We start from the raw sequence: 27,004 nt of genomic DNA, 5'->3' as shown, positions 1-27,004 counted from the left end.
GAAAGGAACAGAAAAAAAATGAAATGAAAATATCATCAACATTTTTTTTACGTTCCATCACAACGTTTTTTCTATAAAAGTTTGATGGAAACCAACCCCCCCCCCCTGGCCTGGCCCCCTGTTCGCGGATTATTTCATTTCAGTTTCAACATTAAAGTATATATAATCGAATGGGTTACGTTTAAAAAAAAAAGAAGAAAAAAAGAGAAAAGTTTTCACTTCGATCAGTTTGAAATTTTGTTAGACACATCTTTTACATCTGCTGACGCGTGAAATTTTTTGTTGTTCTTCTTTATATTAATTTTTGCGATTGTTAATTCGTATTATATATAAGAATGTATAAAATGTAAAATGATTGGAAATAATAATTATTATTATTATATTATTTTTGTAAAAACTTTGGATTATTCGGACAACTGAGGTGATAGACATTTTGTTTGAAAGGAACAATGATGATAGTGTATAATACAAGCGCAACGTTATAGGATCAGATGAGGAAGAAGAAGACTTTGTAGTTTATCAAGAATAGATGAGAAGAAAGTTACGTCTGTGCTTCCAGTAACAGTCTTCTTCTTGCGCCTCAGGAAAGGGAAGTCAATTGGTGGAGCAAAGTGAATTCGTCCTTGCTAAGCGCTGAATAGATCATTTAAGTCGAGCTTTTAACTTTAGCTAATTAACTGATTCCCCCCTCCCCCATTCTCCCTCCCCCACCTCTTTACTGTTCTATCTTTCTAAAGAAGGATCTTTACGTTCATTTATTTTCATTACTTTTTTTTTCTTTTTCTTTCTTTCTTTCTTTCTTTCTTTCTTGCTTTCTTACTTTATTGCTTGAAATATTTAGTATTTTATTTGTCTACCTTATTCTACCCCATTTGTGTATGTTTAATTTTATAATAATTCTAATTAATAATAGGTAATAAAAATAATAGGTAAAAAATAATAAATAATAATAGGTAATAATAATTTTATAATTCTAATTAATTAGGTAATAAAAAAAATAGGTAATAATAATTTAATAATAATTCTAATTAATAATAGGTAATAAAAATAATAGGTAAAATAATAGTAATAATAATAGGTAATAATAATAATAATTCTAATTAATAATAGGTAATAAAAATAGGTAATAATAATTTAATAATAATTCTAATTAATAATAGGTAATAAAAATAATAGGTAAAAATAATAGTAATAAATAATAATAGGTAATAATAATTTAATAATAATTCTAATTAATAATAGGTAATAAAAATAATAGGTAAAAATAATAGTAATAAATAATAATAGGTAATAAAAATTGTATAATAATTCTAATAGCGGTGTATATATATATATTAGTTATATATTAATTATATTATGTTTAATATTTAAAGTATATTAATATTAATATTTCGTTTATAAAATTACGTTCAATTAAATATAGTAAAGTAAGATAAATGAATTGAGAAACGCGTTAAAGGATTGTAAAGGTAATCCCCTTTCTACGAAACCATAAATTAGGCATAGTAACGATGACTAGTATTATTTATATAATCGTTATATAAAATTGTTTAAATAAAATTCTAAAACACATTTAATATATCCACGCATTAACGAAGAAGTATCCTACGAACGATTATTATTCGTTGCATTATTTTTTCTCGCGTTTTCGTTCGAACAAGAAAAAAAGAAAAAAAAAAGGAAGAAAGAAATGGAGGGTTGAAAAAGGTGGAGAAGGTAGGGGATTGGGGTGGAGGCAAAAAAAAAGAAAAAAGAGAAAATAATTCGAGACAGAAGTTCGGTAAACGATTAAACTGCGAAAAAATCTCTGGACACGGTTTTAAAACGCAGGTCCTACGAGTACAACCAGCAGAGAGAGGTAAAAGCGCATCGGGGATTTTGAAGTTTACTCGTCGTCGAAGGGGCATGAAACGATAGGAAGGAGTGGAATGGGGGGGTATGGGGGGGGGAACGAAGGTATGGGGGTTCTCTCTTAAGCCTCTCGAAACTACAAATTTTGCATATCAATGCGCGTAGAGACAACAACAGTGCCGTATCCTCGACTCGATAAACGACTTCCTTTTGCTTTCCCATTCCCACCACCCACATCCCCACCCATCCACCCCTTTCTCATCCCTTTTTAGTTCTCTTTCTCTCTCTCTCACACATTCCCGATTTATTTTCCTACTTTGTTCTCTCACCAACATAGTAACATTCTCATAAGCGGTAGAATCCTCTGGGTTTCAGGATTCCTCGGCAATATTCCAGAAGCCTCCTCTCTCTCTCTCGTTCCCATACAAACATAGAATTTGATGTACGTGTGACACGCATATACGCGCATAACTGAGGAAAAGTACTCTCCTCTCACATTTCGCGTACAGTTTGAAGCGGCCAGCAATGTCGTGCAAAACCAAATCCACCCCCATCCCCCCTCCTCTCATAGAATTTTGCTCTTCCTACTCTTCCAACCGTGTCCATGGTGGGTACAAGCCGGGTTATTGTTTTGCTCATATCGATCCGACCATAGGTACGTACACGCTTATCGGACTGGTTTAGCATAGTGAGGGGTTGGAGGTGAGGATGGGGGTGAGTGGGCGAGGGTGGAGGGTTGGTTGGGCATTATTCCGATCCAGGCAAGTGATTTCGCATTCGGTTGGTTATCAGTGACGGACCGATCGACTCCTATTCCTTCCCCCTTCACCCTTGAAACTACCCCAACCTTCCCCATAACTGGTCTACACACCACCATGTCTTCTCTCATTCCTTCTCTCGAGCAATTCGCTCGGATAAACCCCCTCCCCCTCATATAAACGATTTCCTCTGATCATCTACGAATGGTCAGAGACTAAATTCCAGTTTCCCTTTCAACCCCTTTTCTTCTTTTCTGTTAACTTTTATCCGTTACCATGAACGATGATCGTCTAACATAATCGAGGATCGTATTTTAATTTAGTTTAGTTTACTCTATCTAAAGTGGATAGCAATCTATAATCAATTAAGATTATGTTAATTATTATTATTATGATTAAACAAAATTGGATTGGTTGAACGAGGTTTGATTGGATGTTGATTAGTATTCGGTTTTATTCGGACAAGTTTTTGTTAATATATATGCATATACATATTTTTGTTGGAGAGTGGGGTGGGGGAAGGGGGCAACTATTTGAACAATCCTTATATAATTTATAATATAACGATGTTATTTTTAAATGTTTCCCCTTGAAAAATTGTTACGATCTTATTCAATTGAATATTTGCATGCCACGCTCAAATATAATAGAACTGAATAAAATCCGATAGAAAAATAAACTGAAGTATAAGTGAATAAATACACGCTTATAAGCATCAAACCGTGAGTAAAATAAAGTAAAGTAACGTCAGGAGACAACCCTAATGTGTCTTTGTCCTTAACCACAGGGTATTACCCAAACGCGTTGAACATTTTTGGACCGCAAGGTTTTTAGGGTAACGAGCCTAAACGAGAAGGGCCAGATCGATAAAACAAGAAAGAGAAAGAGAGAGGGAGAGAGGGTGGGGGAGAGAGAGAGAGAGAGAGAAAAGCACCCTCTAGGAGGGTTCTCGGTATTGCTTGTTGCCAGTCGTTAGGAACCGCTTTTCAAATGGGCGAGCCAATGGGCGAGCCAATGGGCACAACCGATGCTACTACTCATTGATGGTAGATACAAGCGTACTTCGAGTACTCCTGTGCTATCCCTATCCCTCCAAGCCCTTTAAAAGGTTGTTTACATTGGTACAATTTAAACAATAATCCGTACGACCTGAAGGAACTACTATCACTTGAACCTTCGTTGATTCTCCATCGAATCGTTGTTTGTGTATCTTTACCACATGTACATACACTTTTCCTAACTCATACATACACACATACATACATTCTATCTTTCTCCCTTTCTCTGACTGTGTCTATGTATGTGTGTGTATATCTTTATCTCTTTCTAATTCGTTCACTCGAGGAACAAGCAACCTGGTTGCAACTGGAATAGTAGTAACTCTCTCTCTTTCTATCTCTCAAGGACAAAGTTGCAAGAGGTAAATATAATTAAGGGCCGTGCGAGAATATTGGGCCAGCGGGACACGCGGTTAAAACGAGAGATACACACACACGTAACACAACACACATATACACCGTGATATCAAAGGGGAAAACGAGTTTCAAAGCAATTTCGAGATTCTTAATGAAGAACGGCGAAAGATTAGTTAGTGGAGTAACGCGACAAGCTTCAGTGTGTGTGTGTGTGTGTGTGTGTGTTAGTTATATAGTTATATTATTCATGTTATCTAGGTGTAAGTAGTACACTAAGTAATAGTAGAAGATGAAGAAGAAGAAGAAGAGATGGCTGAAACTGGTTTAATATTTAATACGAAACATCTTAATTTCAAAAGATTCGTGATATTTTCATAGAAGTTCACTTTACACCCCCATCCTCATGTCGTATTGCAACAAAAGACACGATGAAAACTTGTATGACGACGATTAAAGTATACAGGTAATCCTTCTACAATCATAGAATACTCTAACACGATTTATAAATTGCGATATAATCTTTGTACAATATTGGATAATATGATTTTTGTTTAACATAGTTCAAAATTAAATTATCTTCAAATAATGAACTATGGGTTTCATAAAACACGGTTTCACTATCAATACCGTATTTTTTAGGAATCTATCTATCCTCTTGTTACCTGTAAATCCGAATTTGCCAATAGCGAGCGTGTGGGGTGTGTGTGCGTGTACATATTTATATATAAAAAAAGAAAGAAATTTTCGTATACGTCGGTGGGATAGTTTCATCTTGATTGAAACACCGTGGCTATTTAAATTGTGAAAGTTTACGAATAAATTTGTATGCTAAGGTACACTTCGCGTTTTCCCGAGACCGCTACTGCTGCCGCCACGTTGTCCAGTTTTCCTTCCTCCCACCACCACCACCCCCGTAACAACCAGCCTTGTTTTTCTTTTTCCAAGGAAGGGATTTGCCTAACGAATGACCGCCGCGCGTAAAAACAAGAAACAGGGGACGGGGGTAAAACAAAGAAAAAGAAAGCAAAGAAGAAGAAGAAGAAGAAGAAGAGGGAAAAAAAAGGGTAAAAGAAATTTTTCTCGAGCCCCGTTGGCCCCGAGATGAAAAGAAGAAACGGTAGGGAATAATAAAAAAAAAAAGAAGGGTTCGAGTAAAGAATACGAAAATATTGCATAAATAAAAGAAAAGAAAAAAATATTAGGATCCATCAGTTTATATTAATATTAATATTGTAAGAATTGTGTCTTTTGATTTTCCTTTGGTGCGTGTTAGTCAGTTTGCGTTTAGACAGTGCACAAATGGTTAGACAAAATTAATTCCATTTGGAACGATAGAGGAACAAACCGAGTCATCCGAATTGTCGGTGTAATGAAGGAAAACAGAAGGAGAGTCGGGGGTGAGGGGTGGGTGGTTGGTTGGTTGGTAGGTAGGATGCGAAGAGACAAAGGATACGTAGAAGATAAAGAGAAAGACAGAGAGAAACAGATAGATAGATAGATAGAGATGATGAAGCAAAGGATATATCCAGGATAGAACATCGAACAAGTTATTAAGCGAAACGGAACCTGATGAACCGACCCATCCGGATACCGCCAACTGGATTTCGATAAGGGCTCAAGGATAGACGCATGGAAAGTGCTACCTGCGACATTCTCAAAGGTCTTTCGAGTTTGGTAAATGTTGTAGAGTGAAGGGGTGAGCTGGTGGTGGTGGTGGTGGGTAGTGGTAGTGGTGGTTGTTGGAGCAGTCAGTAGATGACGATCTGGCACGTTTCACGTTAACCCTTGGAAACCTTCGAAATTCCGCTAGAACGCATCCCAAGAGTGGTTGGGGCTGGAAGTAAGGGGGAGGGGGTTGGAAATGGATTGACCTAAAGCTAGACGACACTACCTGGCTTCTCTACATCCTTTGTGAGATCCTATCCCGGACTTAGTTGAACGGTCATCGAACGACCGATATGGATGGTTACATTTTCGATTCACCAAGCGTCCTTAGATTCGATTAACTCCTATCGAACATCCCTGTCCCCCCCCTCTTTTCTTCCTTCCTTCCTTCCTTCCTTCCTTCCTTCTCGAAATGTGATGCACGATATCTTTGTAGAGATAGTTTATGGGATTGATTGAATAATACCTATCACACACCACCAATTCTCATCTTCTTCTCTTATTATTCTTCATTTTTTAATGATATTATATTATTTTAAGAAGAAACGATTAAAATAACAAAATTATTGGTCCGTGATTATTTCTATTTGTTGTTTGACTTTAATTATATTCTATAGGATTACACTTGAGTCAATTTTATTCGTCAATATGTTATATAGGAATAACGAGATACGTAAGGTTAGAAGGAAAATATTCTATAAATAAAAATAAAAGAAATAAAAAAGAAAAAAAAACAAATGTAATATGACAATTGAAGCTTTGAAAATTGATTAAGCTCGGATTTGTTAAACTCGCTCGTACAAGATCTTCATGTGGAACGATATAAAACATGATAGAGAAGGTGGATACAGTGATGATGATAAAATGTGGTGGTTGTGGTGGTGGTTGTGGTGCAGGATGATGACTTGGGGAACAAGAAAGAGCAAAAGCCATGGCACGTCCCTTGTTTGTCGCGGTTGAAAGCATCGCCAATATTACGATGCTGAAGAGTATCGGATGTCCATGTCGGGTCCAGTCTCCGGTACGTTTCTTCGGTGTCCGATTACCGTTTATATCTTCAGGAAAAACGTCATCCTCCGATTTCGAGGATAACGCGAATCCTTCGATTATCCCCATCCATCCCCATGCTCCTCCCCCCTCCTTACTCCGCCCCTATCTATCTCTCTCTGTCTTATTTTTGTTCCCCCTCCCCAAAAAAAAAACAAAAGAGAAGAAACCCAAATTTCCACTTCAACTTGCACTTACAACGTTGGATAGGATTGCGGTTTAAGACCGTAAGAAGATCTTTTTCCTTTTCTTTTATTTTCTTTTCTTTTTTTTTTTTTTCATCGGTTCTGACCGATTGTTTTTGTTCTTTTTACTTTTTTCAAAAAGATTAATGTATTTTATCAAACACGAAAAATCTACAACTTGTGATATTAATAAAATATATATCTTGTATGCATCTTACAAAATTACCAAATGTGAGATCATTCATAAAAAAAATTTAGGAAAATGATTAGATCAAAATAAGTTTTTTCTTCTTGCAATCAAAACTTCTTTAACAAATTATTAAAATACTTTTCCATATTCTTTTTTGTTTTTCTGACGATAAAAGATTAAAAAAAAGCTAAGAGATAAAACGAAGTTACTCTCTTTTTTCGTATTCACGGTTAATTGAATTCGTCCTACCACCATCTTTGCGGAGTACGAATTTTCTTTCGATCTTTGTACCAACAGAAGGAGACCAAAATTTGTGGCTCCTTTTAACGAGGACATTTCAATTCTACGGAAAATCTAGGTCAAGGGGTTCGAACTGATCTCTCTCTCTCTCTTACACACACACACAAACACAGTGGTGGAGAACCAAATTCGCATTTCGGGAGAATCACGTTGACACGTTTCAGCCCGGGTTGGCAGACTTTAATCGTATCTGCAGGTACCGCTCAGCAAGCTGTCACTCGTCAAGTTCGAATCTCGAATTCGATTTGGTTGCCTTTCTACTTTAACACCCCATACCCCACACCCCCACTCCCATTCCTCCCTCCGTCCACCATCTTTTTCCACTCTTTATACGAGCCTTTTCGATATTTTTTTTTCTTTTTTCCATCCATCCACCAACCCATACAACACCCTGCTTTCCCCCCCCCCTTTACCACCATTCATTTCGTCATCTCGAACGTTGAATATTCAGAAAACGTTCGTTCTATGGTGGGGTGATGGTGGTTTAGAAGTGGTAGTGGTGGTAGTGCGATAAGAGAAGGTTTCAAGAGGAAGTATAAAAATGGAGTGGGAGTGGTGGTTGGGGGATGAGGCTTGAGGGGGGTGGGGTGGGAAAGAAGGGTTCAAGAAGAAAGAACCAAGAGGGGTATTAAATTCAAGGAAAGCCAAGGAAATTAGCTCTCGCCAGTTTTAATATCCGCTTTATTTTATTTCGTATGACTACGAGGACGATCGACCGGACCCTACGCCAACTTCTTTTACACCCTTTTTTCTTCCCTTATTCTCTTATTCCTTTCTTTTCCCTTTGACTTTTGTTTCCCTTCTATTCTTTTCCCTTTTTCCAATTTTTTTTCTTCTACTAATTTTTCGTTCCTCGTTCTCCTTTTTTCTCTTTATCCTCCCCCCACCCCCTCTCTCTCTCTCTCGTTTTTATTTATTTTTTTTCATTTATTTTTTTCTTTCCCACCATTCGGTCTATACATATTCTCTCGGTACAAAGAATTGTCCGGAGGAATTCAGAATCCGGCAACCAATTTCCTTCAAAAGGATTATTTTTCACCAAAGGGAAATGAGCTTCTTCTTCTTCTTCTTCTTCTTTGTATTTTCATACCAATTTTTTTTCCTTCTTCTTCTTCTTCTTCTTTTCTTATCGGATTCTTTTTTCCAAACTTCCTTTTTTCTTTTCTAATCCCATCACCTCACTTCTCGTTCCCGTTTATCGCACTTCCATCCCTTATTTCTTGGATACCAAACGTCCTACGATGTTCTTATTTTAAGATTGATTTGTTCGATAGAAGAAAAATATTTATGCATGATATTTATTAACAAAAGGCTCGAGAATTCACTTCAACAATCAATTTGAATTAAATAGATTATATCGAAGAGATACATAAGCTTGCATGTAAGTTAATTGAACACACACACATACACACTTGTATTCGGAAAAATAATTAATTTCAAATTTAAAAGATATTGAGAAAAGAAAATAATGATAATTCGATATAATATAAAAGGGCGGGGGGTCACGTGGGAATTTTGAAAATAATTTTCTTTCATGTATTTCTTTTCTATTTGAATTTATCTTTTATTTTCTTGCATCCGCATTCGCATTTGCATTCGCATCCGCATCCGCATCTTTTCCCCGTCGTCTATTTCCGTTTACCCTATTGTCCGTTCGCGTCATTAAACGACAAATCCCCATGAAAGTGGGTCAGGACACATCGTACGTACCCCCTCCCCCCTCTCTCTTTCTCTTTGCTGCTGCTACCTTCTCATTATTGCTACGTAAGGGAATAATTAAACGAGAAGATCGTTAGGAGGAAACTCCCAAGTGGTGGTGGGTGGGTGGTTGGATAGGAGGGGGGGGGTGACGTTAACTAGAAACTTCGCCATCTTTCGATACGTCCCTGGCCCTGTTTCAAGCTCGATATATCTATCTCCTTCTCTCCCCCCTTGGATCCTTGCTTTCCAAATTCTCACAAACAAGTTGTTAATGTATCGTAGATGGGGTAGGATGAAACGTTAGATTATGTAATATCGTGATAATATTGTTTAAAGTGACGTTAAGATTTGCATTAAGTAGTCAACTATCGTTCCATTTGATTTTATACAGTTAGTATATTTAAATAAATAATGATTTGTCTACAATTTCAATATATATTTATAATTAAATATTAGAAACACGTATTTAATTTACATTTAAATATAATAATTAATATATAAATGTTTATAGAGAAAAAGTTAAAAAAAAACAAATGGACAATAATTTATCTAAGATTTGGAATACAGATGAATTAATCGAGCATGTAAACAAGTTCATGATAGCTGTAACAGTGACCAATTCAATGTATTCAATGTATACATGCCCATAGCGTACAAGTTTGCTAATTGCCAGACCCGTATAATCGGTTGTAGCAGTAAAATAATATTATTGGATCCCTTTATTACAAAATACTAAGACAAAATTGTATGAAAATTTAATAGAACAACAGATAGGATAAGTTTGAAGTAAGATAGAAAATAAATGATTGTAGTTTAGTTTGAAACAAACCTTCCTCCCACAAACACATACACATACAAACGTAAGTTTTAATAAAAGGTTTGAACGAGAATCGAGGAACACGTAAGATTTCATAAACGGAATAAAGTAGTAGTAAGAAGATAATGATAAGCAAATGAACAAATATGGAAAATAAAATGTACAATTATTGTACACCATAGATAAAGACGAAAGGGGAACACAGGGCGTTAACAAGATCCACCAACCAACCAGCAGAGTGTGTCTCGTCTGGTTGTGGAGATTCAACCGAGTTTCAACTCGAATTTCCCTTTCCTATTTCCACCTTAGCACACCACCGGGTAGTTAGCATAATTCTGTTTATGAAACTCCCTGAGTTCTGGTTCGACTTCTCTCTCTCTCTTTCTCTTTCTCTTTCCTTTTAGCAAAGCCTCAGCAGCAGCCTCAGTGTCTCAGCTTCTTACAACATTTCCTAGCAAGGATCGACCCTTGTATTCTTCTTCCTTCTTCCATTTTGTTCTTATTCCTCTAGTCTCTCCTAGACAAAACTAAATGTACATCTTCTCGCGTGCTTTGAATTTGATTTAATCTCGATGACACAAGAAGAAGAAGAAAAAGAATATAGGATAAGGGTAACATCGAACGTTTCTTTTCTATTATTTTCTTCTTACTTTTACAACAAAAACAACCAAAATTACACTTACCCGCATTAGTTTTAGAAAATCTCGAAAATTGAAACAGAAATTTAAATCTATATAGAGATTATAATTAAATAAGAATTATTATAGAAAATAATTTATAAATAATTTTACAATTCTTTTGATAGAATGTTAATGCACATGGTTTTTCTTTCCAGTGTGAATAAAAAAAAGGGATTAAAATAACATATTAATATAACATAATGGAATGAAATTTGTTCGTTGGAATATTTTCAAGCAAATAATAACCAATAGATGGAAGAGTTTGAATACCAGAATTACAACATTTAGAATCTAATTGATTTCTGATGTTGTTCAAGGGTTAAAATAACATTCCCTTACACGTAAGGCTTAAGATTTTCTATAACATAATGGAATACAAATTAGTTCGTTAGAGAATATTTTCAAGTAAACAATAATGAAGTTGAATAACGAAAAGTCACAGGAGATGGAAGGAGATCCATTATCAATCTATCGTTGAAACTGCAATCGGTATATCCTAGCCAATAGGAGGAAGAGCTAAAATACCAGAATTACCTAGTACCATCGGGGCAAGTGGATTCCATTAGCAACAGGGGTGGGGGTGCGGGTGGGGGGTAGGAGTAGTAGTAGTAGCCCAGACAAGATCGTTCATCCTCGCCTATCCGAACTGGCGCCGACGAGAGGATTGTCTAGCGATTCCTCCGAAAAGCCAAACGTTGCGAAGTGGAAATCAAATCGCGGCTGGGTAGAAAGGGGGGCTGTGGGGGGGGGCCGGGGGCTAGGGGCTATGCCGATAATTCGCGAAATGCAACCGTGGTTCGAGGTGAAAGACGAATGGATGAAATAGACGGAGAGGGGGGAGGCCGAGGGGGAGAAGAGGAAGAGAGAGAGAGAGAGATTCCTGAATTGTTCGGTTAATGTCCAGGTAATCAAAACGACTAGGGGATAGATCAGGTGAATCATTTTCACTTGCCACCCCCCTCACTCATTCTCCCCACTTTACGCGTGTGAATATATATATAGAGGTGAATATGTATATATATATATATATTATCGTCGATGGTCCGATTACAACGTTCCCTGTAGAATAGTTGGCATACTTGACATAACGTAACGTTGCTCAGTCGAGGTACGTGTGCATATATATGCATGGTACATACTAATACATATATACTAAAGTGTTAGGTAGGTTTATGCGTATGGAAGGACTCTCATACCGAACACTCTACGCAGGAACGTATGCATTTATATATATATGTATGTATGTATGTATGTATGTATGTAGGAACGTAGGACAACCCTTAGCCATCTCAGTTTGAAAGCTGCACATACGGTTGGCCCTGTTCATCGACGCTTATCGAGGGTCGTTGGATGGAGGAACGTGCGTGAACGCTTAACGGCGTTAGGCCAGGAGGAATCATCAGAGTGCATTGCATTTCATCGCTAACGTGTATCGTATGTGTAGGTAGAGATAAATATATAGGTACTTAGGTATATATGTATATATATATCTATGTAGAAGGAAATCGCGAACGCTAACGCGAACATCGCGAGACCAGGAAAGGGTTGGATGATGGTGTACGATGGTGAGGGTGGTACGAAGGAGAATGATGTGGTAGTAGGAGGTTGGGTACTGGTGCAAGAGCCAAGGGTCGGTGACAAGGCAAGGGTCGTCTCCGTAGCATTCACAGGACGGATATATGCTCGGAGACAATGACGATGACGTAATTATGGTCGGTTAGGGTAATATCCTAGACTGTCGAGGCTCAACAATAGAACGCAACCACCCAAAAGGGGTTTGAGGAAGAGGTGCATGCATCGTGCGTGTATACTGTTGTATGCCTATCTCCTACTATATTTCGTCCTATCATCTCCAACCCCAACCTCAACCACCACCCCCTACCCCCAAAACCTCACTCCGATTCTCCTTCCCTTCCGTCCAACCTCCTCCCGTTGTTCATCTTTATTCGTCTTGCGAGATATCTATATCTTCCTGTTAACTACAGCAAAATCATGTCTCTATCTGGTTAAGCTATCGTTGTTTCCCCTACGTTCCGGATTGTTCGTACTAACCGGAACCCACCTATCGGGGATCCCTATCGATACGATTATTCTCAACCGGTTCATGTTACTTACCTTCTCAACTGGAGTGAAACACCGTTCTCTCTGGATCTGTTAGATGACTAGATAAAGAGCGAGAGGCTTATATCGAAATACCGGTTTAATGTTCACGCGTTTTAATCTTCATTCATGGAACACGGTGTTGTTATCGTTATGATCTCATATATCATTTTAACACTTTTTTCATTGATCGGGAAAAATTTCTATCGTATAATCATGTTGTAATTTTACAGTGAACGAGACAAAAAATATAAACTAGGTTTTAAAATAAAAGTATAACAACGATATTTATACTGAATTCTAATAGGAATACGTATTTAGATTAAATCAATGATTTATGTATTTTAATATTTGTTTAAAAATTATTTAGAAATATTAATGCAATCTTTTAGACGAGTGTTGTGTCAACGATGATATTATATCGTTCTGTTTGATCGAATGATAGAAAAGAAAATAATATATTTATATATTAAAAAAAAAAAAAAAAACAAATAAAAAGGAAAAGAAAATTGTGTTTTAGAAATATTTGTTTTACGAATGAAAGTATATTACGATAACGTAATTAAATTGTACCGTCAATACTGATAAGGACTGACAAATCCGGAACTTAATCGAGTATTCCGTGCTACTAGAGATAATTCGAAATCCCCAACGATTATCATTACAGTTGCAGCGGTGCATTGAGCTGCTCGTTCCTACAAAGGGCGGGCGGCAGACCCTTGATTTCCCTGCCGTTCTATTCCCTTTCTCTCCTTCCGACATGTGCAAATCGTGTGTGTACGCCGTAACGATGTACGATCGACTCCCCCCAACCCCAACCTCCTCCCCCTCCCAGTCGTTGATTTTAGTACAGTACTCCGATAAGTAGACTTTTTATTATTATTTATTATCCAACTAGATGTATACACACACACACACACACATAAGATTAATAATTAAAATTGAAATATAATATATTTTCCAACTTGCATATATATATGTGTGCGTGCGTGCGTGCGCACGTGTTTTATATTTTAAATAAATAATTGAAATTGTTTCTAATGCGATGATTGTATTCGATTGTACGCGTTATTATTACGGTCAACTTTTAAAATACGAAAAAAAAAATGATTTATAAAATATATAAAATAATATTTTGTTAAAACGTTATTTTGTATGCGATTCTGTGCGACAACAGACGTGCAAATCAAATTGTTTAGATTATACAAGAAGAAGGATTATATTAGTCCCTTAATTCGAATACAATGAAAAAGACGAATGTCAATTTTGTTCTTGTTTTTCGGAGTAACGCAACGTTGATGCTAAAAAAGCAAACGTTGCACGACAAGCTGTTTTGGTTTGCCAACGATCCGAGAGGGGAACAACCTTACGGACACGGTGGGGTGGTGGTTGTGGTGGTGCGTTGGAACACAATGGCTCCTTGATTACGCGTCCCTGGGTCCAGAAAGAGAGAAAGAGGAGTAGTCGTTTCAAACAAATAGAAATAAAAAAGATACAAAAAAGTAAAAAAAAGGAGAGTAGTATCTCTCTTGGCTCTTTTTCTCATTCTCCTTTTTTCTTCTTTCATTTCTGTCGAGTTAACGCGACACTGTGCGGACCACCATCGACGCGAAAAGAAAGAAAGAAAGAAAAACAAAAAAAAAAAAAAAACGTTGCGAGGATAAATAAGAAAATGATGTTAGTGGAACAACACAACGGGACTTGTTATTTTCTCTATACAAATTTATCATGGAGAGGGTGGGAGGAGGAGGAGGAGGAGGGAGGAGGCGGGGAAATAATTTTACTTAAAAAGTAAAATAGGATAAGATAAAAAATATCATAAAATCGTTTTTATTTTATTTCGCGCGTAGTATTTTAATCCTTAGTTCGTTTGTTCGTTATCCAAATTGTGTCTACGATAGGATTCCGTGAAATGATTTGTTGATACGCATTTTTGTTTCATTATTCGTACTATATTTTTTATTTTTTTCAAAATAAATAAATAAACGATCGTTATGAAATATTATTCCTCCCGATAGAAAATTTCATTTGCGATGGATAAAACGTTGGTATTATACAAAATTAACATATACACGAGTAAAAATGACAAAGGAAATTATATATTCAACGTCGACAAACTGCACACACACACACATACACACACACACGGTTACCATTTATTACCACGTCAAATATTTGATTCGCTAACCCCTTTGCAAGCAAATCGCAAAACCAAGCTTCCAAGTTTTCTCTTAGAACAATCCTTACAAACGCGTTATTTCGCGTTACATCCGAATCATGACCATCTTCGCAAAGTTAATTCAAAATTCAATAGATAACAAGGGCAAAGGTATTTCACTTCCTATTTTAATGAGATTTTAATCCCATAACTGTAGAATGATTTTCTACGAAAATTTCATACGATAGAATCGTGTGTATTAAAAATTGTTACCGATTTATATTATTCGTGTTAAACAAACAGTTTCTACTTGTAGATAAGAAATATACAATAATAATAGATGATGATAATGAAATAAAAATTTCAAAAATTACTCATAGTTTAAACGACAAATTCCGACACTTTGATTTCCAACGCATTCTGAGTTATAAAATCACGATATTGTTGATAACAATACAACATTAAGTTGTTAATGATGATTAAAAATTCGAAGACAATTTGTACAATAGAATATGACAACTATGTATATGTTTTAAAAAAAATTTTTAACTCCTGGGTATACCTTGAATGAAATTATTGACAATAATATTAATAATGAAGTTGTTAATGATGATTAAAAATTCGAAGACAATTTCTATGATAGAACATGACAACTATGTATATGTTTTATACAAAGTTAAGACTCGTGGGTATACCTTGAATGAAATTATTGACAATAATATTAATAATGAAGTTATTAATGATGATTAAAAATTCGAAGACAATTTGTAGGATAGAATATGACAACTATGTATATGTTTTATAGAATAGTTAAGACCTAGGTAAGTACATAGGTGAATTTTAACGAGTGCTGAGTACTAGGAGGAAGATGAAGACTCGAAGTCTTCCTCGTCTACGTCGTCTACGTTGTCGACGATGACGTCGGGGACCGAATACAAGTTTACACGAAGGTTGTGAGATTGTGGTAGTACCTAAGCTAAGTATAGCACGGTAGACTAGACGGCGGCCACTCTACATAATTGCTAGCTATTGTGCGGTGTGTGTACGTTCTATACCCTCTCGGCAACCAACTATGAAGCTTCCAGGGCTTTCCCTACGGCAAATTTATTTTTCACCACCGTTCCTAACCTCCGCCAACTCTTGGGACAGCCGAAAGAAAGGAAAACAAGCAAGCAAGAGAGAGAGAGTGAGAGAGAATCGTGTGGTCAGCCAACTTGTCAGCCAGTACCTGAGAGGGCAAGTTAACAAAAGAATAAGCTGGTATCCTAGTTGCTTGACTTTTTAAAAAGTCAAGTTTCGAGTATATATATTGTTGTTTATTTTATAGTTGAAACTAAGCTCATCTGAGAAACGTTAATTGTTAATAATACTTTAACGTTAATAGATGCAAATTTATTTCTTATTAAATATTATTCATATATATAATATTTAATAATGATTGAATATATTTTTCTTAAAACGTACGTTCCTTGTTTTAGAATTATACAATTTATATTAATACTAATTCTTTCTCTCTTATTTCTTAATTCTCTAAATTCATTATTGATTCATTTCAGGTAAAAAATATGTATACGCGAAATAATATTCTTTCTTTTAATTAAAAGAAAAAAGAAGAAAAAAAAGAGAAAAACAGGTCATTTCATCAAAACTGGACCGTGTGTGTGTACCTTTCTAAACTGCTCGTTTCTTTTTACGCAATCGCAAGATCTTTTAACCGATGATACAAAAAAAAGTCTCTGATGTGAGACGATAAGAGCAGTGGGTTTTAATTTCACGAGGCTTTTTTCCTTTTTTTTTTTTAATTTAAAAGTCCGTCTTCTTATCATCCAAGGATAGAGAAGAAACTTGGTTGGAAATGAACGGACAGGTTATTCGAAATAATCGTCTGTTTGCCAGACGAAATAAGCAAAGTCACAGGTTTAGTCAACTGAGATCGTAGTGTGTTGGCTGTTTCAAAACTGTCTTGGTGGTAGAAACTATGGCCAGGGAAACTATGAAACGTGGATATAGAACCTGGACGCTTGCGTTTAAAAGACTGACTCGGAAGAGAGGAGACTGTCTGAGTGTGTCTGTGTGTGTGAGAAAGAGAGAGAGAGAGGGTTAGATAGAAAGGAAAAGGGAAGACGAGGAAAGGGCAGAAGCGTTCATGCAATGCAGATCGTTAAAGCAAGCTCGCGTCGTTGACCCGAATGTGGTGGCTTATGGAGACAAACTGTTCTGTTCAAAAATAAAATCAAATCAAAATATCGGAGATTGGGTTTAAACTAAAAGGTAAGATAAATAATAGAAGATATAAAAGTGAATAGAAAAAAAGAAAAAAGAATAACGGGGGGGAGGGGTTGGATACTGATTGATATTCGTTTCAGTGTTTCGTATCTTAATTGTTAAAATTTATATTTTAACGATGCAATACTAAATTATATATTTATATATTTCTATAGGTTTTTATTTTCCATTTATATTTGCAATAATTATTCTTAAATAATATCATTATTTTAAGTTATCAAATGAGAAGTAATATTAAAAGGAAAATAAAGTGTACAACGAAGGTGAGATCCGTACATTAACTCCTAATTCAGTAGACACGGTTACACAAATGGTTCGGGGGGTGAGAATGAAAGAAGAAGAAGAAGAAGAAGAAAAAGAAAAAGAAAAAGAAGAAGGAGAAGGAAGCGAAAGCAGGAGCACGCAAGTTGCAGCTGACAGGGTGCACCTTGCTCGACAACTTAGAAAACTCGTGTCGGGGGGGGGGGGAAGGTAGGAGGGGGAGGGGGAGGAGTATTAACGGAGCGTGTTACTTCTTCTCTATCTTTCCTCGTTCTCATTTTATCTCTTTTTATTTCTCCCTGTGATCGTTTACTCCTTCTTTTTCCCCCATACCGTAAGACCCCCATCACTTCCTCCCTCCTCCCCCATGTTCATCTCACGCAACGAAAGTTTGTAAAATATTTCGAACTATGTTTTTTTTCTCATCTATTCAATTTGTTGTTGCTTTGATTTTCTTACTTTTTACGTTCTCATCCCTCTCTTATATTATTTTTCATGAATTTCTTTTTAAACAAAATATATATATATATATCCCATAGAAATATTGTACGTTAATGTACTGTAAGCGAGAGAGTACGTTTTAATTATTAAGGGGCGAATTAGGTTTCTTCTGAGAATTCTCGTTTGTCTCCTCCTGGAAAGAATAGAGCATTAATTCTATTCTTGGTTATTCTATTGTTAGACGTTAGACGTCTGTCTGTCTGTCTTGTTCTTTGAAACGAGTATTGTGTCTCGGTCGTAATATCGTTATTATCAAAGATATACGAATATTTGATTTTCGTATAAATGTTACTCGGAAAGATTTATCTAAAATGCAAATGCAAGGTTTTTTTCTTTCTTTCTTTCTTTCTTTTTTGTTTGATTTGGATAAACGATATATATATATATGACAAATTAAATTATACGATAAATATTTTTTACATCGAGATCATTTTACTTATAATGAAAAATTTATGATTATATATTTATAAGATAAAGTAATCAGTACGAAAAACGAAGAACACGAAAGATAGAGAAAAATTTTTGTATATGTTATATTTATTTAATAATAAGTTAAATAATATACGCGTAATATAAAACATATAATACGATTTTTTTGTTTCTTTTTTTTTTGTTTAAGAAGAATTGCAACTACGTACAAATGGATGAACGACAAAGTATCGTAAAACATCGTCATCCTTCTCTTGAAGATAATGGTTTACGTAAAACGCGATATTTTATCTCAAGGCAAAAATTCAATTTGTTTGCCGCAAAGTGCATGATCGGATCGGATCGGATCGGGGGAGAGAGGGGGGATGGAAGTTCAGAAATTTCTTATATTGCGTCAGAGTTTCACTAGGGGGAGAGGAGTACGGGGATGTTAGTTTTTCGGAAGTAAAAAACGAAAAGATAAAAAAGAAAATACTCAATGAGAAAGAGAAAGAAAGAGAAAGAAAAAAAGAAGGGGAAAAATCAGTTCGATATTAAAATAATTAATCCGATTATGAAAACAATTTTCTATTCTATATTTAAATATTTATTTACGATTTTAATAAACGGTTTACAAAAAGGAAAAGAATATAAATCCGAAAAAAAAAATATTTTCGATCAAAACGAGTGTAAGCAAGGAAAAGGGATCTTACAAGAGGTAAGAAAGAAATTCATTTATCCGCGTTTTACTAGAAAGAAAGAAAGAAAGAAAAAAATTAGAAAAAAAAAGAGAAAACAGGTTAAAAGCGAGAGAATGAGCGAACGTGTGAATGAGGGCGAGTGAGTGAGTGAGAGAGAGATAGAGAAAAATAATACATAGTCATCTCGTTAAGGGTCTACGGAAGCGATACTTTACATCGAAAGTGCATTAAAGCGTTACGAAACGATTCGTAAAGGAAGAAGGCAAGCAAGCCGTGCAACGATCGTGTCGTCTACGATACGAAACGAAACGAAACGAAACGAAACGAAATACCGTAATACCGTAGACTCGTCTGGGATCGATACTAAACGTAAAACGAATCGACGAAGTCGTTATTTAAAAGACGAGTGAAATCGGAAAAGGGAAGGTGGTTGAAAAAGGGTATAGAGGGGGGAGGGGTGGGTGGTTGGGTAAATGTAAAAGAAAAGTAAGAATTTGCGAGAGGACGGGGTGGGGGAAAAACTTTTGCATCGCGTACTGAAATCTTTCCTTTTCACTTTTCTCTTCCGAATCCCTCCCACCCCATCCCACCCCCAGCCCTATTACTCTCCGTTACTTTCTCTTTTATTCCAACACCCCCCATCGATCATCTTCCTCTCTCTCTCTCTCTCTTACAATCAGTCGAAGAAATACTAAGAAGTTGCCAACAGACGCACTTGATTTCACCCAAAGAGTTTGCGATCGGTGCCGAACGCGATATTTCCCGTCGAATTAAATTCTGCGATTATGTAGAAGAAAAAGAGAGAACGAGAGAACGAGAGATAGAGGGAGAGAGAGGCTGAAGAATCTCGGGGAAGAATTTTCGTCAATCCCTTTGACGGTTTACACTCGGGAAATCTTCTTCGAAGGTTCCCCGTTCAAAGGGAGGAAAGATTCTTAATCTTTCGATCTCTGATTTTCCAGCAAATATTTATGCAACGACTCTCGTCGTCGTAGTCGTCGTCGTTGTCGTAGAAGAAAAAGAAAGACGTTGCTTGTAAAGTTGAAAAAAAAAAAATAAAAAAAACGAAGAAGAAGAAAAAAGAGCAGAAGAATATAGGGACGACAAAAATAATAATAATAATAATAATAATGATGATGATGATGATGATTAAAAAGGGTAGTAAATAAAAATAAAAAATCTATTATTTCTGTACATAATAGTTTTAGAAAATTCACAACAAGATACCGATCTATCTATCTATCTCTTTCTTTCTTTCTAGCACCGTAAGAAAATTCACCGGAAATAGTTTTCGATGGGAAAAATCTCAAGGTAGAAGAGAAGAGAAAATAAGAGAGAGAAAGAGAGAGAGAGAGAGAGAGAGAGAGAACGTTTTATGGGTGAAACCAATACATCGGATAGAGAAGAACGTTCGCTAAGGTAAAATTGAGAAATATCGGTTAGATTAGTCGAAGAGGCATTGCTATGGGGGTAGAAGACAGGGGTGGAGGAAGGGAGAGGATGCAGCAGTTCCGTGCCACCGTAAGTAGAGGAGAGGAAGAGGGGGGGCGGAGGGGTGAGAGAGTTAAATAAAGCTTGCGGAATCTCCGACCCTTAGTCCCTTTACCTTTCCCCCCTCCCCCTTTCTATCCCTTCCTCCCTCTATCTATCTATCTATCTTTCTATCTTTCTCTTTCCCATAAACCCTCGCAGCACTCCCCCAACCACCACCCACCCCCATCTCCCCGCAATATTTCTTTCCTTGTTCATCCAATGCTCGAAGGTTCCCCGTGGAACGGGGAAAACGTTGCTTTAAGGGTTTTAAAGCTGCCCATCCCCATACTCCTTTTACCACGTTCCTTCTTTTAACAAGTAAAAAACAAAAAAGTACAAAGGAAAAAGATTGAAAGGTGGTAGGGGTAAATAGAGAGAGAGAGGGTGGTGGAGAAGAGGGGAGGAAATAGGTGGAAATATTTTAACGTACTGACGGAGGAACTCGATTTCTTTTTAGTTATCTCGTTTCTTTATTTTTTTGTGGGGTAGTTTTAATATTGAATATACATTCTTCGGTTCTACGCGTAAATATGCGTGTTAACAGGAGGAGGAGGGGGAGGGGGAGGACGTAGTTAAAATTATATGTAGATGTATGTATACTAGAAGTTACTACATATATATATTATATATTATATATCTCGCATAATACAATAGATTTATTTATCCCTTCTTGTTTTATAAAAGCTTCGCGAACTGCACCCTGTTGTTGGTTAAAAATAAAAAAGAAAATGATGGCAGAAAAAAATAGATAGATAAAAAGCTATATATATTAAGTGTGTCTGTGTGAGTGTAATATAATATATATATATATGTGTGTGTGTAATGGGTGAAAGAACGTTGGTAAATAAATATTAAAAAAAAAATCAGAAAAATATGAGATTACCACCAATAAAGATTATAAATTTGAAAGATAATTTATTTGAGATGGTACGGCGCCTGTGGTTCGCCATATACATTATATGATTACCAATTACTGATAAACGCGTTAAAACAGGGCTAGCATTGTCGTTTACTCTCTTTATGCAAAGGGTTTGTTAATAGAGAGAATCGTTTACCAAGATGTGAAGTGGTTACACGAACTTGAGTACTACTTGTGACGTCGATAAAAATACGATTAAAAAGATACGTTTCGTCGAAGCAATTTAATTCAATGACCGCCACTGTGTTTATCCTAACACGAGCTTTAACAAAATCATTCTCGACGATACCTTTTTCTTTTTTTTTTTTTAAACCAATAACAAGTTTCGTATAGTTTGTGTTTCGTTCGTATTCGTTCATTCGTTTATTCTCGATTATTCCTTTTTTATCATCTTCTCGTATTACTCGTAAGAAATAAATCAAAATTAAACAAATCGTATCTGTTTTTGTTTTTTCGAAGAAAAATAATTTCAATTAAAATGAAATAGCATATATTTATAAATATATAAAATTAAATTTATCTGTATGTATGTTAGTTTCTCTTTTGTATTTTTCTTTCATTTATTTTATTTATTTTGTCATATATATATATATATATATATATATTTATATGTGTGCATGAATTTAGAAACTAATCGAAAATGTTTTCTTACGGAAGTAAAATTTGAATAATGTCTCCGAGGAAGATGCGGTGTTGAATTTACATAAAAGCATGACCACCACTTTTTGAGGTTCGTGTTAAACACGAAAAGAAAGACGTTGTTTGTCGTTTATAAGTGTTTTACGAGCCGATGAGGAAAGAAACCACCCAAGGATTACGATACTTAAGATTTGCGTGGGACGCTTGCTTTAAATGCGTCGTTTAACGGGAACTCTTTTTAACCACACGAATGTATCTCTGGTTTTTTCTTCATTTTTGTTTTTTTAAAATCATTTTACTTACTGTCTAACTCGAAAATTTCAATTCAATTTAATTGTAATAATGAATGAATTAATAATAGAAATATTTATACGTGATTTAACTATCGATTTTAATTAAGAATTATTATTCGAAACTTTGATAAGAACTTTATTAATAATCAAATACAACGTGTATATACTTAAATAAGTGGCAATAAGTATTACTAAACTCTCTGTTCCCGTAAAATATCTTCATATTAGGAAAATCAAAGTTCGTATTCGTATTAAATGTAAGAGTATACTTCGTATAATTTGTAAGAAGTGGTGTAAATCTTCCGAGTGGATTACGCGAAGTAATAGATATAACGCACGCATACTACTCTATATCTTTCTATTTCTATCTTACCAACTAGATTATCTACTTGCTTTCTCAAACCCTTATTCCTTATGATAAGGAAGAAGGTAGGAAGAAGAAAGTAAATGCTTCGAGAACATCGTTGTTTGCAGATTATCCGAGTGGAAATTTGGTTTCCTGTCGTAGACATAGGAATATTACCAAAATATTTCAAAATATTTCAAAATATTCGTCAACATTTTCGAACAAATTTCGAGAATTAAAAACGAAACAAAAAATAATAGGAGAAAGTATAATAATTATTATTATATTTTATTCTCTTTTTTCGTGTCGGTGATATCGAAATCATTGATCGTAAAAAACAAACGGGCCGGGGAGTAACATTTTAAAAAGTACTTTGACAGGAATTACGAGATGTGTTACGTGTTATTTACACGATCATTTAATCCTGTTTCCCCAATTTTATTGTTAGAACGATAAAACGATAAAAAAGAAAGCAAAGAAAGGAAGAAAAAAAAAAATATTCCTGCGACTAACACACGATCGCGTGACCGTCCCCTCTCTTCCTACCGCCCCCATCAACCCACCCATCTATAGTTAAAAGGTAAAATGGGTTAAACGAGTTACCATATCGTAGGTGAACGAGGGAAGCGGAGATTAAGATCCGGGCTGAACTTAGCAGAGACTTTACTAAATTTGACGCAATAGTTTGGCTTAACTTTACTTGAGATCGTAAACCCGATTATTTCATACTAACTAATGAAGATAAATTACTATAACGTTACCGGGTTAATCAGATTGTTTTTCAACAAAAACTAATTCCCTTTTTACCCTTTTACTCCCCTCCCCCCATTATCCCCTTTATATACATATCTTATCACTTTCAACTTTCCTATTTGAAATCACGTATTAATATATTTATATTACAAAGATTTTATATTCAATTTTATTTTATTTTATATTTTAATATTGTCAAAAAAAAAAGAAAGAAAAGTAAATCAATATAAAATCGTTCGATAATCATTGAAAATATATATATATGATCGGTATAAAAATGTTTGAACGTTTATTTCTGTAAAAATATATATTTATATTCATTTTTAAATAAAAGGAAGTATATATTTGTTCACTAATCCAATTGGCTAAAAAATCTCATTCTATATGAAAACATATAATAATATATATATATATATATACATAAATGTAATATAATTGAATATAAATTAAATCCAATATCTATCAATACCATATAACCACCATACTACGTATAATAATATTAATAATTAAACAATTGAAAAGAGTAAAAGTAAAGAATAAATTCTACAAAGTATAGAAATAAGGAGAAATAGAAAGGTAGGAAGGAAACCCCATGAAGTTAAATCTTCGGAGTCATTATCAGACCATGAATTTTTCAGCGTACCGAATTCGATAATGGTTCTAGTACTATGACGTAACGTTATCTATCCTAGGCAACCAATCTATCTATCCTTTTCTTCCATTTCACTTCTTTCCGTCTTTTCCTTCTTTTTACAACTACCACCTACTTCGGGACACAATGAGACCCTCCTACCTCCCCTCCTCCTCCTCCTCCTCTCCTCTTCCACCTTCGATGGTCTCTCGAACTCTTGAAATATGGTTACAAGCTGAACGACCTCGAAGACCGGGAACACCTTACGATGTCCGGTCGGAATGAAACTTAGATTTTATTGCCGAGAACCCTGGAGTTTCAACGATTACCTCTCTCTCTCTCTCTCTCTCTCTTTCTTTCTTTCTCCTTGTCTCTCTTCCTCTATCTTTCTCTCTTTCTCTAACAATTTTATGTACGATCTATCCCACCACGTATTCCCCTTCTCCTGTTTTCGAATCTTACGTTCAATATCCTTTCAAACAGCGTCGTACTATAATCCTGCCTATGAGACTAGACGACCATGGGGTACTCTCGTATTTTCTCATTTCCCCTCCCCCCAACCCCCATCAGCCCCCATTCTTATTCTCGTTCTTATTCCCATTCCCATTTCCAAGTCTCGTTCTGATTTTTCTAAAAGCTTTATTCGTAGATCGTATTTTTGCTATTATATTCATTTTCACCGTGGACAAATAAGTGTTTTATATATTATAATTATAGAAAAAAAGATAAAGAGAGAGAGAGAGAGGGGGAGAGGGGAAATAAAATGATTTTGTTGTCGTACTCACTTCCAAAAAACTACGGAAACGATAGCTGCCATGAGGAGAAGTACCACACCACATGTGATTATCAGGGCAGTGCTTTGTAGCGACGGATTTGTGTGATAGGACGCGTCGATCATCTGAAATAATTAAAGAACAACAGTCAAATATTTATATAATAAATATATAATAAAAGATATAATTATTTATATAATAAAATTATTATTATTATTATAATTATTATTTTAGGTAATGATATTAAAAATTAATTTATTATATAATATTATTATTTATTATATAATAAAATTAAATTATTATTATTATTATTATTATTATTTTAGGGAAATGATATTAAAAAGAAAAAAAGTAATGAAAAATAAGTTGATTGGATTATACGAAAGAATAAAATACTTAGAATTATTATATTATAATAACAACGATTATTTGAAAGTAAGGATTTAAAATAAGAAATAAAAATAAAGGAAAAAGAAGAAGAAGGAGGAGAAGAAGAAGAAGAAGAAGAAGAAGTTCATCGGGTTTACTATATCAATGTCAAAAAGCAACGTGATATTTCGCACTGTTGGGTATCCTCGACTTTTACTCGCGACAAGTTTTCAGGAGTTCATTTAATACCGTTGAACGAGGAGTTAATTAAACTCTTTACGTATAACTAAGTAAGTAAAAAAATAAATAAAATTTACAACAAAAAAACAAGTAGAAGAAGAAGAGGAGGGTGGAGGGTGTAGGAGGAGGAGGAGGAGAAAAAGGAAATGAGAAAAAACGTGTAGAAAAGGGAAAAAAAATAGAAAAGGGAAAGCAAAAGTAAAGAGTGGCAAGGATGAAAGATGCAAGGACGAAGCAACGAGGAGAAGGAGGAAGAGTGGTAGGGGTAGGGGGTGGGGGTGGGGGATAGGAGAAGGTGGATCTCCGCTTTCTTAATATTAATTACCGCCTGCTAATTACTTAATTTATTTAAGCTTTTCACCGTAAGTAAGATTTTTCATTACAATTCCGCCGACGTGCGATACAAAGGAAAAAAGCACCGCGATGAAAAAGTTAAATAAAAAGTTTTTTAATTTTTTCCCCCCTCCCCATCATTACTAGCACCATCACCACCACAATCACCACTATCACCACTACTATCACCACCTTTTTAAACGTATTCCCCGTAGGTCTTTTCGTGGTTCTCTAACACGAGGTTCTGATAATTTTACTTTAACTAAAAGTCGAAAGAGTGTACCGTACTTATTATTATTATACCCTCTTGATATTAAATTAAACCAAAGAAAAAAAGAAACACCTTACTTCCTCTCCCTTTTCCTCTTCCGCCTTCTCTTTCTCTTTGTTAATTTAGTTAATGAAAAATTACTGGACATTAAAGAAGGAACAGTACTATTATCGAGATTTTTCTTCTAGGTAAATCTGTAAACGATTTTTTTCCCCCCTCCCTTTTCTTTTTTTCTTTTAGTTTTTCCTTCCACGTCGTTGTTTAACAATTCGTAATATTTTATTTATAAATTACTAATTGCACTTGCACGCGTGTTTTAAAATGAAAATAATGAAAATAATAAATGCTTTCATTGCATCGAATTTCATGAAAACAATTCGGGAAATATTATTCTTTATCTATTTTGGTATACGTGAAAAATATTAACGAGAAGAGAAATCAATTTTCTATTAAAAAGTTAATGACTTTTGATCGGGGAAAAGAAAAAAACACATATACACGTTAGAATATTTTTCCGAAATTGCGGGGCAAAAGGGAATCAAAAGAAAAGGGCAGTAAAAAAAAGAAGAATTAGTCGTTCGAAAAAAATCATTCGTATTTTAAATTAAAAACACACGTACATCTATACATATACAAATACATATACGTTTTGTAAATTAATTATAACTCGAAATAAAATCTATATTAGTTCCGCGTAGTACAATCAGCGAAGTGGACAAAAGAAACGTGCACACGACGACAGATTCGATCACGAGAAAATAATTAACGATATATACGAAACGATTGACGTTATATGTAGTAAAAAAAAAAAAAAAAGAAAAATTAATGAAGTAACCCGTATCGTAATTGGTTTCAAATACAAACTCACGTGGAAAATGAT

General features: G+C 35.1%; 1 protein-coding gene across 1 annotated transcript in view; it reads right to left on the bottom strand.

Annotated features, from left to right (window-relative positions):
• The window catches only part of LOC122517850 (POU domain, class 3, transcription factor 3-A), a 119,753-nt gene that overhangs the window by 17,339 nt on the left and 75,410 nt on the right, over nt 1-27,004 (bottom strand). Inside the window, exon 3 of the mRNA XM_043636447.1 lies at nt 24,924-25,036. Coding sequence (XP_043492382.1) covers nt 24,924-25,036 — 113 coding nt within the window. The remainder of the gene's footprint in view (nt 1-24,923; nt 25,037-27,004) is intronic.

Source organism: Polistes fuscatus, unplaced genomic scaffold, assembly GCF_010416935.1.
Source record: "Polistes fuscatus isolate 324 unplaced genomic scaffold, CU_Pfus_HIC Scaffold21, whole genome shotgun sequence".
NCBI lineage: Eukaryota > Metazoa > Arthropoda > Insecta > Hymenoptera > Vespidae > Polistes > Polistes fuscatus.
Note: the sequence above shows the minus strand (reverse complement) of the source record. Positions and strands in the feature narration are given on the sequence as shown.